This window comes from Dendrobium catenatum, unplaced genomic scaffold, assembly GCF_001605985.2.
Source record: "Dendrobium catenatum unplaced genomic scaffold, ASM160598v2 fragScaff_scaffold_1306, whole genome shotgun sequence".
Classification (NCBI taxonomy): domain Eukaryota; kingdom Viridiplantae; phylum Streptophyta; class Magnoliopsida; order Asparagales; family Orchidaceae; genus Dendrobium; species Dendrobium catenatum.
In genome coordinates, this window is record NW_021319768.1 from 42,999 (window position 1) to 56,742 (window position 13,744).

Below are 13,744 nucleotides of genomic sequence, written 5' to 3' on the forward strand. Positions count from 1 at the left end.
ATGATAGTTGGTGGCCAGGCAGAAGTTCGTCCTTGCTTGAGCAGAAGTCCGGCGGTAGTCGATGAGGAGTCTAGTGGCAAGATAACTCTAGTTTCTCTCTCTTCATTCACTTCTTTGCTTCTCCCCTCCTTCCATGAGGAATGATGAGTTTATTTAAAATTTTCTGAGAGTGACATGACTAGTAAATAGAAGAGAGATTAATGGTAAGTTTAGGAGTGGTATGAATGGACGACTGATGCTGATCCCCTTGATTGTGAATAATTTACTAGACATTTGAATGTCTTAATGATATCAGAATTCGACGACATTGGGCTCGTTGGATTTGCCCCGTCGAGCCGCTCAATTCGACTATAAGCATTTTATGTTTGGAAGTCGTTTGGTCATTCAATTTATGGTTTGAACTTTTCAAATGCACTTCAGGTCTTTGATTTGGACGCATTTGGGCTCGAATTAAGTTGGATTTTGTGTCGTTTGGTTCATATTTTTGATATGTTCAATTCAACTATAAGTTTTCTGAAATCGGTGTTCGGATTGTCCCAATTTAATTTTGAAATTTTCCAACTTGATTTTGCCTTGAGATTCATTCCTGATCAAGATAATTTTTTGATGATATATCAATAATAAAACATATTAATCAAATAAAAATTATAATTATAATCTGAAAATTAATAGAGTAAAAAAATAATCTTAAATAAGTTACTCGTGCATCGTCACAAGTGGTACCCTGCCGCTAAATACTATGCCACAATAAAATAAAATGAATAACTATAATAATTTTCTAAATAATAATAATAATAAAACGTGGGGCTAAGGTTCCGATAAACGGATTCAAATCAAATCAGTCGCTTGATGCTCGCTTCCTTCTTATTCTCAATTTCTGCAGTCGCTTGATGCTCGCTTCTTCTTATTTGCCCAATTTCTGGCGTACATTCTCCCTGAGAGAACCGAGGTAGAGTCGTCAAAATGGCGATCACAGCCGGAGCTGGAGTCGACCTCGGACTCTCCCGCTCCCCTTTTCTTTCTCGCTTCAAGAAGATGACTCCCAATCGATGCCCCTTTCTTCCCAGAAAAGCGCGGAGAGCGAAACCCGCCTTGGCGGCGATGGGGGCGGCCGACCTACTCGCCGAGCTGACGCGCCATGTTGAGCCGTTCTTTGGCGTGGGCGTGGGCCTTCCCTGCACGGTGATGGAGTGCGGCGATATCATTTACCGCAGCACTCTCCCAAGGCAGAGTGGGCTCACCATCACGGCTCCCGGTGTTGCCCTAGCTCTAGCTGCCGTCTCCTATCTCTGGGCTACCCCAGGTGTTGCCCCGGGATTTTTTGACATGTTCGTTCTCGCTTTTGTTGAGCGCTTGTTTCGCCCCTTCTATCGCAAGGATGACTTCGTATTAGGGAAGAAGCTTGGCGAGGGAGCCTTCGGTGTTGTATTCAGGGCCTCCTTTGCGAAGTCCAAGCCTTCCGCCCCTAAGGTCCAAAGCTTCTTTCGATATTGCCTGTCCGGATGGCTTCGTATTGTAACCTATCGATTTCTGTTCCTGATTAGTTATTGAAGCAGGGCGATCTGGTTGTGAAGAAGGCCACGGAGTATGGTGCCGTGGAGATCTGGATGAACGAGCGGGCGCGGAGGGCTTGCTCCAATAGCTGTGCCGACTTTGTGTATGGCTTCCGAGAGGTGTTACACTTTTGTTTAGGGTTCACCTATTTTTAAGTTGATTACAAAGATGTTTGAAGGGTCAGTTTGATTCGTTTTTTTGCAGAGCTCCCCGAAGGGGAAGGGTAAAGGTGAGTACTGGCTCATATGGCGGTTTGAGGGTGTGGATACACTGTCTGATCTCTTGACAAGTAAAGAATTCCCCTACAATGTAAGCATTTCTTTTTTTATTTCTTTTCATTACTCTTCTATTCTTTATGCCTATATTACATTGCCAGAAACGAACTCTATAAAACCAATCAGCATGTGACTTAAGGAAAACTAGAGGATTGATTTGTCATAATAGTCAAACTTTAGATTCACTGAAGTATACGCATACTCCTTGTTGAGTCATAATAGTTTTTGAATAAACAAAGATCTAGTCGTAATATTAGGGCAAGTTTTTCATTTTATGATGCTGCATGTAGTCATGCGAAGTTATTGCTGAGTACGTGTGTGCTACCTTAGCTTATTTTTCTTGAGAGTGGAGTAATTTGAAGGCTAAGAGTGAGTTGTCAACCTAAAGTACCTATAGTTGGTCATGTTTATGTTGTAGAATGAGTGCAAAACTAGAAGCAAATATAATAAATTTAAACAACTTAAGCAATTTTTTGAGTAATTAAATTAACAACTATATATATTTGCATAATTGAGTTTAGAGATCTTAACACCAAGCCTTATGCAAGCACCATCTTTTAGGATTGTTTCGTCCCTTGAAGAAAATATCTCATTGTAAAATTAAGTGGTGGCAGCCCTCCTGGATGAAATGGCTCTTTCCACATTTCGTGCACTTGCCAATGAGAATTATAGGAAAAACTCCCTCTTTTAATGTACAAAGTAATTATGTCTGACTAAAATTTGTCTTTGACTTGACTTGAATTCATAAAACAAATAGTTCAACCTTGATGGCTTAGATTTAGCTTCCTCCTTTCTCACTTGCTCTAAAACAAAGAGTTTGAAGGAGTCCTTGATGTCCAATATAAATAGAGTTGATTTTGTTAGGCACCAAAAAGGAGCTACCACTAGTGGTTTCAACAAGCCTAGTCAAACTTGCGTCACATGTAAATGGAGCGTAACTCTATTAACTTGTAGTTGGCTCAAACTCGAGTTCAAGTTCAACTTGAGCGGATACGCTGAGCTCAAACTTAACTCGAGGGATGAAACCTAGATGTGAGCTTGATTGAGAAGCTTGATTTGAACTTGATTTTTTAGCTTGATTTCATATAGTACAACAACAACAACAACATCAAGCCTTTATTCCCACTACGTGGGGTCGGCTACATGAATCCTTTTCCTCCATTATGTCCTATTAAAAGTCAAATTCTCGTTTAAATCTAATAAAGAAAGGTCATTCCTAATATTTTCTAACCAAGTCTTTTTAGGTCTGCCTTTACCTTTCTTAACATAAGTCAAATCTAATACCTCTACTCTCCTAACCGGGTCATTGGAAGGCCGCCGTTTTATGTGATCAAACCATCTAAGGCGACTATCTCTAATCTTATCTTCTACTGGAGCTACTCCAACCTTTTCACGTATATGCTCATTTCGTATCCTATCTCTAAAGGTAAAGCCACTCATCCACCTGAGCATCCTCATCTCTGCCACACTTAACTTAGTATTATGCTTCTCTTTTAATGGCCAACATTCAACACCATAAAGCATTGCAGGCCTCACTACCATCTTATAGAATTTTCCCTTAAGTTTGAGGGGTACTTTTCTATCACACAACAAGCCCGATGCATTCCTCCACTTCAACCATCCAACTTGAATTCTGCTGATAATATCCCCATCTATTTCACCATCACTCTGAACAATAGATCCAAGATATCTAAAACGTGTACTCTTATTAATTACTTGATTGCCCAAAGTGACAATCCCCTCACTAGTTCTATTACTACTAAAATTACACTCCATATATTCCGTTTTAGATGTACTCAAGCGAAAACCTTTAGTCTCTAATGTTGATCTCCATAATTCAAGTTTACTTTCAACTCCCTCTGTAGTCGTATCAACAAGAAGAATATCATCAGCAAAAAGCATACACCAAGGTACATCCTCTTGCAAATGTCTAGTGAGAACATCCATGACTAAAGCAAAAAGATATGGGCTTAAGGCTGATCCTTGTGTAACCCAACCGAAATAGGGAAATACTTGGTCAAACCCCCTTGTGTTTGAACACAAGTAATAGCTTCTGCATACATATCTTTAATGATTTGAATATAAGCATTATTAACTCCTTTCTTTTCAAGAACTCTCCAAAGCACTTCTCTTGGAACTTTATCATATGCTTTTTCTAAATCAATAAATATCATATGTAGATCCTCCTTATTTTCTCTATATTTCTCTATCAAACCTCTTAATAAATATATGGCTTCCATAGTCGACCTACCCGGCATGAATCCAAATTGATTATAACACAATTTCTTAATGGATTCATGCCATTATTATTCGACAAGTTTTACGCTGGCTGTCGACTACCTAACCCAACCCTCCACTTTTCATATAGTGATTCAAAAAAATTATAAATTTTTGGGGATTGAACTTTAAACATCCAATTATTTTTTTTTCCAGAATCTAAAGTAATTAATTTAGGCATTCACAATTAAAGGTATAATTGAGTCAAACTGGCTTGCAAGTTGATTTAAACTTAATTCACTAAAATTTTTATGAGTCAAGTTTATTGAGTCATGAGCTCGAGTTTTAGCTCATAATAATGCTTGCATATTATATGAGCTTAAGTTCAAGTCTAATGCAGCTCGGCTCATCATCTTAGTGTCTGCTCAATTAATTTGTTAATTGGTGAAACCTTTGTTATGTGCACTATTTAGCATCTAAATACAAATTGCATTTTTTTTATTATGAAAACCAAGAGAAATGACAAAATGCTAATCTTTCCATATCTATTTCACCTGGGGATAACTCCTCATTTCTCGATTACCCCTTTAGAAAAAAGAAACCCCAACTCCCTAAGCTCTTTAAAGTTCCTTCAAGTCTATTGCCATCACACTACCTTCACTACTTTATACTTGTCTCTAGCTCTAAATCTTTTGACTTTCAAAATGCTTGGCTATGTTAGCCTGCATTCAAGGATATGCCTTCACTCCTAGCTTCACACCCGTCCCTATGTTAATGGTGACAGCTGATGACTGATTATCTGGTAATGGCAAATAGGAATGGTGCTTCTTTTCTAAGGTATATACATATCCTCTTATATATTATTTTGACCAATATATTTATAAAATCAAAGGTCATTTTTTAAGTTCTCATCTTGATTTAGTGCATATATATTCTTTTTGATGAAGTTAGAAATTAATTGATGTCCCCTTAAGGTGGTGGTGAAAGAGTCATGTTTGTGGTAGTGAAATGAGTATTCAATGCTTGGATAGATTTGGCGCCTGAAATTTCTAGACTATTAAATGATAAATTTTCCTTCAGAAAAATGAGAAACTCCATGGTAAAAGTTTGGGATGTCAGGAACTAATGTTAATGCTTTTATGAATTTTTTGATCAATGCTTAAAGAGTTGTGATATTTTAAATCTAATTGCTCATAGTAAGAAATTATCTCTCTATAAATAGGTTGTCTTAGGTTTGGGAGAATTTTGAAGGGATCGTGGAGTTGAGATCTTAGGAGGTTGTGAGGGACATGGGATAATGTTTGGGAGAATTTTGAAGGGATTTTATGTGTTTTGGGTTGAGGGAAACTAAGATTGAGGTTATGTAAATGATATGAGAATTACATTAAGAAAGAAGAGAAATAAAGGTGAGAAAATATATTTAAAGACTCATCAAAGCTTTAAGGGATCAACCACTAAGGTTCACCTGTGAGTAAAGTTGCTACCAAGCAAAGTGGTCCTGTAATAAAGTTATCATTCTTTCTATCCATTCCATGAGCACTGGGATATTATGTAGCAACTAAAGTTGAATTCTCCTCCTATATGGTGTTTGGAGTAGCATCAGGAGCCTGCATCAAAATCACAAGATGATAGAAATGGTCTAGCCACTAGGGCTCAATCTAGGAAAATTATAGTTGATCATATTAGACCCATCACCAGGAGCTAGTTGAATATGCTAAGATAAAAATTTCCTTTGTTATTCTACTTAATTGTTTTGGAGACATCATGTGTGAAAAATATTTCATATAGCATTATAATTGTATTTTGTGAGATTTGAGTGTTTGTGTTGTGGATTTTATGTGTTAAATGACTAGTAGAATGCTCTTAATTAATTTAATTAAGTGGCTTATGTATGGAATGTAGTGGTCGACCAAGCAAGTAGCTAGGCAAGGGTGGAGTGGCCAAGAAAGTGAGGAGGGAGTTGTTAGAGTGGTTAAATAGTGTGGGCCGCATCCTCCCCTCTTCCCACTTCTTTTCAGATTTTCATTTCACTTGTTGTATTAGAACTTTATTTGTTGTGGAATAAAGTGCTTAGGCATTTTTGTACTAAAGTTGGAGTGAATTCCAAGTGTTGGCCTGACTTGGTGGTCGGCCATAGGAGAGGGGTTTGGTGATCTGTATTACCCAATCAACTTTGATTAGTTTATTGTTTTAAATTTTTTTGTATTTTGCTATAATCTTTTTTCATGATTTTGTATTGTTTTATCCCAACTTTTTTCTAAAAATTTTTCCTCGAAAAATTTTTCAAAAAAATCTCAACTTAGATCCATTTATAATGGTTAGCCAAACCTGGGCTGAAATATAACCTAGTGTTGTTCCACCATAGATTTGGTGACCTTAAACACTTCTAAATTATGGAAAACTCTATAATATATCTTATGATATCCCACGATCATTTCATTGTCATTTACCCAATTTTCATGAGTTTAAACCTTGCCACTAGAAGTCTAAATCCAAGATAGTCAAAGCGGCTAGATTGGCATTTTTCTTGACCTAACCACTTATAAAATGAAAATGAAAAAAAATCTAGACTTCTTAAAAAATTATGAAAACTTTCAGATCACAACTAAATCTCATTCTCTAAATTTTGCAAGTCATTTAAAGGTTTTTTAATTCAGTATTTTGATATATTTAGTCAATTAAAGTCAGGTTAGTGATTTCTGAATTTCAAGACCATATTCTAGGCCTACCATTGTTACATTCCTAACTTGAAATTTACCCCCAAATTAATTTCGCTCATATTTTTCACACCTTATAGAAGACTCTTGTGTTGAGTTACAACCCAATTTAACCTCACCAAGTGGCCTCCCCAACTGGCCACACCACCAACACCAGTGCCCCCCACCCCTCCTAGATGGATCATCGTCATCATCGATTACTTCTCTCGCGTCAAGCTGGCTTGGGTTTTATTATTCAAAATGAACTTGTAGAATTTCTCTCTATTGCAGGTCATTCAATTGAGCATTGGGTAAACACTTATATCAAACTCGCCATGCTTTTGTTAGAAAGGTTTTGGAGCCATGGATGTTCAACTCTAATGAAATAATTGTTGAGGGTGACAGTTGGAGCGTGATTGAATACTACATTCATAGTTTGGCAACTACTAAGTGGATGAATAGGCTGTTTGAAGCTTCAACCCTTTGCTTCCTTAAACCATTTAAAGAGGTCCTCTTCCTTTACGTACCTAGAATTTGTAATGAAGTAGCTCACTTTGTTGCTCATTTTGCCATAGAAATTTTATATGGAAGAAAGGTGCTAGTGAAATTCCTCCTAGTTTTTTTTGATGGATTATAGAGATAAAGTGCACGTAGGTAGTTGTACTTTTTGATTATTTTTTTAATGAATGCATTATGCAGCTTTTCAAGAAATCCAAGTAATTTTTGAAAATTTTTCTTTGTTTGTTGGTATGTTTGACTTACCCATCAAGGGACTGATGATTTTAGAGAAATTATTGGTCATCCATAGGCTTATATGGAGGGTTGTGCATGATGAATATGATAGGAAATACTTGAGTTCGCAAGTAATCCTATCGGATCTACTTGAGTTCGCAAGTAAACCTAACAATAATCGGTAAAAACAGCAAGAAAATGAAGGAATAGTGGTGGAAGAACAATCAAATGATAACAAATCTTATAACCAACAAAGAGAAATAAGGACAAAGCAAAGATACAAGAGATCCTCAATTTGAGAGGAGGATCGTCTCTCCCAAATCACCAAAAAACCCTAATTCCAATCAATCAAAACATGATCTCTCCTAATCCCTCTCATCCTCTTTAATACAAAAGCTTTCCTAATCTAATTTCCCTCCCAAGCTCAAATCGCCCCCTCTTAAATTTCAAAACCAATGGACAAGTGGGGCCCACCCTATGGGTGGTTAAAGCCAAGGGAGGCGGATTGATTCCGCCTCCTGTAGACTTGTTCAATCGGCCTTTGGGCCGGCTGGGCTGGTTCAGCTTGAACTGGCATATCAATACCGCCCTCCCAAAGAATCACCTTATCCTCAAGGTGAAAATCAGGAAACTAATGTTTTACCCTCTCGTATGATTCCCACGTGGCCTCGTAGTCAGAAATGTTCTTCCACTTGATCAACACTTCCTTAGTTTCATCTTATTTCTGGCGAACCCCCATCAGCTCTTAGGGTTTCAAAACTATCTCTAAATCTTCAGTAAGTTTTGCCGGTAACTCGGGGTTGGCTGTATAATCAGCAATAACCTTTCTCAACTGCGATACATGAAAAAATGGATGTATAGTCACCGTTGGTGGTAGTTTCAGCCAATATGCTACTGCTTCGATCTTCTCCAGCACTTCATAAAGCCCAAAGTACTTTGGAGCAAGCTCTCATTCCTCCTGTTGGTGACTGTCTTTTGTTTATATGGTCGGGGCTTCAAGAGCACTCTCTTCCCCACTTGTCCTTCCTATGCCCATCAGTTTGTTTCTTCATAATCTGTTGGGCCCTCAGCAGATGTCTCTTCAACTCTTCCAGCACTCGATGCCTCTCCTCCAAGTACTCCTCTATTGAAGAAATTGGAGTACTGCTACTCTCAAAGTGCATCAAGTGGGGAGGACCCCTTCCGTACAATATCTTGAATGTGATCATCTAAGAAGCTGAATGAAAAGAGGTATTGTACTAGTACTCAACCCATGATAGCCACTTAGACCATAGCTTGGGTATCTTTGATACGAAGCATCTAAGGTAAGTCTCCAAGCTCCTGTTGACTACTTCCGTTTGGCTATCCATCTGTGGGTGGTAAGCTGTGCTCTTCTTCAGAACCGTCCCCTGTAACGTGAACAACTCTCTCCAAAAATGGTTGAGGTACACCTTATCTCTATCTGATACTATCGCCTATGATACTCCATGTAATATAACCGCCTCTCTAATGAAAGCTGAAGCCACTGTCACTACTGTGTAGGGGTGTCGAAGGGGAATTAAATGTGCATACTTGCTCAATTTATCTTCCACTACTAGAATCACTGTGAAACCTTCTAAACGGGGCAACCCATTTATGAAGTCCATGGATATCTCCTCCCATACTTGTCCCGGTAGAGCCAACGGCTGTAGTAGTCCTCCTGGTGACATAGCCAGATATTTGTTCCTTTGACATATCTCACATATGGCTACAATCTTCTATAAATCTTTATGCATCCCCTTCCAGTACAGCTCCGAAGCTAGCCTTTGATATGTCTTCTGCACGCCTGAGTGGCCCCCAACAGCGCTTCTATGAAACTCATGGAGTAAGTTTGGGATGTGGATCGAGGTCTGGGGCATTACAAACCTCCCCTGATATAGCAGTCTGCCCCCCTCCAATGAATACTCTGAGTGGCTACCCTCTTCCTTCAGTAATTTTGCTCTGATTTTTCCCAAGCCCTCATCCTTAGCACTTTTTTCTTTGATGGTCTCCCAATCAAGCATCAAAGGAACAGATAGTGCCACTGTCTGCAACTCCCCCATACATCTAGACAAGGCATATGCTGCCTTATTCTCCACTTTTGGCCTATACTGAATCTCAAAATCATACCCCACAACTTGGACAGCTACCTCTGATACTCCTCTGTCACCATCCGTTGTTCTACCAGGTTTTTCAAGCTCCGCTGATTTGTCCTAACAATTGAAATGCCTCCTAAGTAGGTAGGGCTGCCACTTTTAGATGGCCAACATGATGGCCATTAACTCTCTCTTATAAACTGACTTCAACCTCGCTATAACAGTTAACACATGGCTAAAATAGGCAATGGGCCTACGACTCTGCATAAGCACTGCACCTAGCCCGTATCTAGATGCATTTGTCTCAACGATGAAGATCTGAGTGAAATCTGACAAAGCTAGGACTGGTACCATAGTCATAGCCTTCTTCAAGCTCTCAAATGCTGATGTGGCCGCCTCCCCTCATAGGAAATCGTCCTTTTTTCAACTGTTTAGTGAGTGTCCATGTTATGGTACTGTATCCCTTTACAAGCCTTCTATAGTAATCTGTGAGTCCTAGAAATCCTCTCAGCTCCTTTAGATTTTTAGGCACTGGTCACTTTAGTATTGTCTCAATTTTGGACTGATCTGCTGCCACCCCTTCTTTTGATACGACATAGCCCAAGTACTCTACACTAACTTGTGCGAAGCAGCACTTCTTCAGGCTGGCCTTCAGCTAGTGCTTCTGCAGCACCTCTAACACTTTTTTCAAATGCTCCTAGTGCTCCTCCTCTGTCCTGCTGTAGACTAGAATATTATGAACGAATACAAATATAAATCGTCTGAGATAAAGTTTGAAAACCTTATTCATGAGTGCCTAGAAAGTAGCTGGAGCATTGGTGAGTCCAAAAGACATCACCAGGAACTCATAGTATTCCTCATGAGTTCTAAAGGCCGCTTGGGTACATTCTCCATCTTCATCCAGATCTGATGGTATCCTGATTTCAAGTCTATCTTGCTGAAAATCACTGTTCTACTCAATTTATCTAACAGCTTGTCAATAACTGGTAAATGAAACTTGCCAGGAACAATTTCCTTGTTGAGCGCTCCACACAAAATTGCCAGCTTCTGTCCTTCTTCTTCACCAACAGAACTGCACTAGAGAAGGGACTGATGCTGGGTCTAATAATTCCTTCCTCCAGCATCTCTCTAATTAACTTTTAGATTTCATCATTCTGAAATTGAGGGTAACGATAAGGCCGTACACTGATGGGTGACACACCCTCACTCAACACGATGACGTGCTGCTACTCCCTCTGCGGTGACAATCCCTGAGGTGACTGAAACACCTATTGGAATTGCAGAATCAATGACTGTATGGAGAGGGGTACATCTCCTCCCTCTTCCACTCTAGCTCCCTCCAAACTGTGCAGCTCCACCAAATATCCTCCGCCTGCCAACTGCTAAATCAAAACATGATTTCTCCTAATCCCTCTTATCCTCTTTAATACAAAAGCTTTTTCTAATCTAATTTTCCTCCCAAGCCCAAACTACCCATTCCTTTTAAATTTCAAAACCCTTTAGACTCGTTGAACCGGCCCTTAGGCCGGCTGGGCCGGTTCAGCCTGAACCGGCATATCAGAATGATCCAAATTTTTATTGAGTGCCTTGCTTTGTGACCTTGTCATTGACTTTTTTCTTGATGTTACATCATCTTCCATATTTTGTACATAAAATTAGTAGATCCTTGCACATTAGTTGAACTTGAAGTGATTTGAGGAATCTAGAGTTAGGGACTTTGCATGTATTACCCTTTCAGTTTCATCAGAAATTGATTTGTTTTAAATAGACCTTTTTCTCTTTTTTAGGATTATATCGTTGATTTGTTTCAAAACTTCATTTCTAATTTCTTTTGTATTCTTGTTAAAGTTAAATATAATATTGATTTAAATTTAGAATAGTGGAAGACATTTGAGTTTAGTAAGCAATATATCTATCCTTAAGAGCATTGCTTTTTGTGCTTTATTTTATTGTTTAGGACTCCATTGAAAGTTGTTTTTTATGGAATACATTTCTCCATATTGCTTATATTGTAATAGATTTTCTTACTCTTAACATTAGATTGTAAGGATATTAAATTTTTTTCTTGTAAGGATATTGAATTTTTTCTTTTTTTTGCTAGTGTTCATTTAGAATAGTTTGTGGTGTGATACTAATGTTTCTCAAAATCAATTTGGAATCATGCCGGGTAGGTCTACTATGGAAGCTATACATTTATTGAAAGTTTTGATAGAGAAGTATGAAGAGAACAAGGGGGATATACATATGATATTTATTGATTTAGAGAAAGCATATGACAAAGTTTCAAGAGAAGTGCTATGAAGAGTTCTAGAAAAGAAATGGGTTAATAATGCTTATATTCATGTCTTTAAGGATTTATATGCAGGTGATGTTACTTGTGTTCAAACACAAGGTGGTTTGACCAAGTATTTTCCTCTTTCATTTGGATTATATTAGGGATCAACCTTAAGCCCATATCTTTTTGCTTTAGTCATGGATGTTCTCACTAGACATTTGCAAGAGGTTGTACCTTGGTGTTTGCTTTTTGCTGATGATATTCTTCTTGGTTAGAAGACTAGGGAGGGAGTAGAAGGTAAACTTGAATTATAGAGGTCAACCTTAGAGTTTAAAGGCTTGAGTAGATCTAAAATTGAATATATAGAACATAATTTTAGTAATAATAGATATAGTGGGGGGATTGTGCCTTTGGGAAAACAAGTCATTAATAAGAGTACATGTTTTAGATATCTTGGATCTATTGTTTAGAATGATGATGAAATAGATGGGGATATTATTAGTAGAATTCAAATTGGATAGTTGAAGTTGAGGAATGCATCGAGCTTGTTGTGTGATAGAAAAGTCTCCCTCAAACTTAAGGGAAAATTCTATAAGATGGTGATGAGACCTGCAATGCTTTATGGTGCAGAATGTTGGCCATTAAAAGAGAATCATAATAATAAGTTAAGTGTTGCAGAGATGAGGATGCTCAGGTGGATGAGTGATTTTAGTCTTAGAGACATGAGATAAAATGAGCATATACGTCAAATGGTTGGAGTAGCTCCAATGGAAGATAGGATTCGAGAGAGTCACTTTAGATGGTTTGGTCACATAAAATGGTGGCCTTAAAAAGAGAGAGATTCTCCTTCTTCCTCGGAGTACCTCGGTTCTAATGTGGAGACTCTTCTTCGCTAAAGCCTAGACTAGTTGAGCGTATGAGCTCCAAAGGTGAAAGTTCTCATTATTAAGTCGCGGATTTCTTGTTTTATCGTCATAGTTTTACAATTGATCTTTGCATTTTTTTAAATTGTTTGGTTAACCGACTCGCTCTTCTTTGCCTAAGAAAGTTAAAAGCTTGAGAACTCCAAGGATCAATCTTTTGTTATAAGTGATAATTTTATTTTTGGATTATTTTGTTAAAATATGCTCTCTTTAATTTCCTTAAAGTAATTCCTGAACCGGATTGTTTCACATCATATTTGATTTTAGAGAAAGCATATGATAAAGTTTCAAGAGAAGTGCTATGAAGAGTTTCTAGAAAAGAAATGGGTTAATAATGCTTTATATTCAAGTCTTTAAGGATTATATGCAGGTGATGTTACTTGTGTTCAACACAAGGTGGTTTGACCGAGTATTTTCCCTCTCACATGCTAACTTCGTGTGAGAGGGAAATAAAGAGAGTGAGTGCACTAGTAGGTGCAGGCGGGTGTGTGGCGAAGGAGTGCATGGTGGAGAGCGAAGGCATGTGCACGTGTCAGCGAGTTGTATGCAATGGGAGCAGGTAGCTCAACCCCTTGGGGTTAGGGGTGTCAATTTTTTGACACGACCGCGAAACCCGACCCGGAAAAATCTGGGTTCGAGTTGACCTGTTTATGAAACTTGTTCTGGTTTGGGTTCAATAAACTGACCCGTTTCAAAAAACAGGTCGGATTTAGGTTGACCCGACAATCCGAATATGACCCAAAAATCATCTGCCCAGGTCTGTTGCCCCGCCTTGCCCGAAGCATCGAGTGCCGTGCGCCCCTGCCCGAAGCGTCAGGTGTCAAGTCGCGTGAGTCCCGAAGCGTCGCAGTCGAGTCTCGCGCGTACGCGCTGCGCCGTGCGCGTCCTGAACCCGAAGCATCGCGTCAACGCCGTCGAGTCGCTTCACTGGCTGCCCTGGCTCGGCGTTGCGTGCTGCCGTTGCCGATACTGCCGCTCT

General features: G+C 38.8%; 1 protein-coding gene across 1 annotated transcript in view; it reads left to right on the forward strand.

Moving 5' to 3' along the window:
* Positions 1–886: 886 nt before the first annotated feature.
* The window catches only part of LOC110095966 (serine/threonine-protein kinase STN7, chloroplastic), an 18,934-nt gene continuing 6,076 nt past the window's right edge, over positions 887–13,744 (forward strand). Inside the window, exons 1-3 of the mRNA XM_020821700.2 lie at positions 887–1,470; positions 1,557–1,673; positions 1,759–1,863. Of these exons, the coding sequence (XP_020677359.1) occupies positions 964–1,470; positions 1,557–1,673; positions 1,759–1,863 (729 nt within the window). The 5' untranslated portion in view covers positions 887–963. The remainder of the gene's footprint in view (positions 1,471–1,556; positions 1,674–1,758; positions 1,864–13,744) is intronic.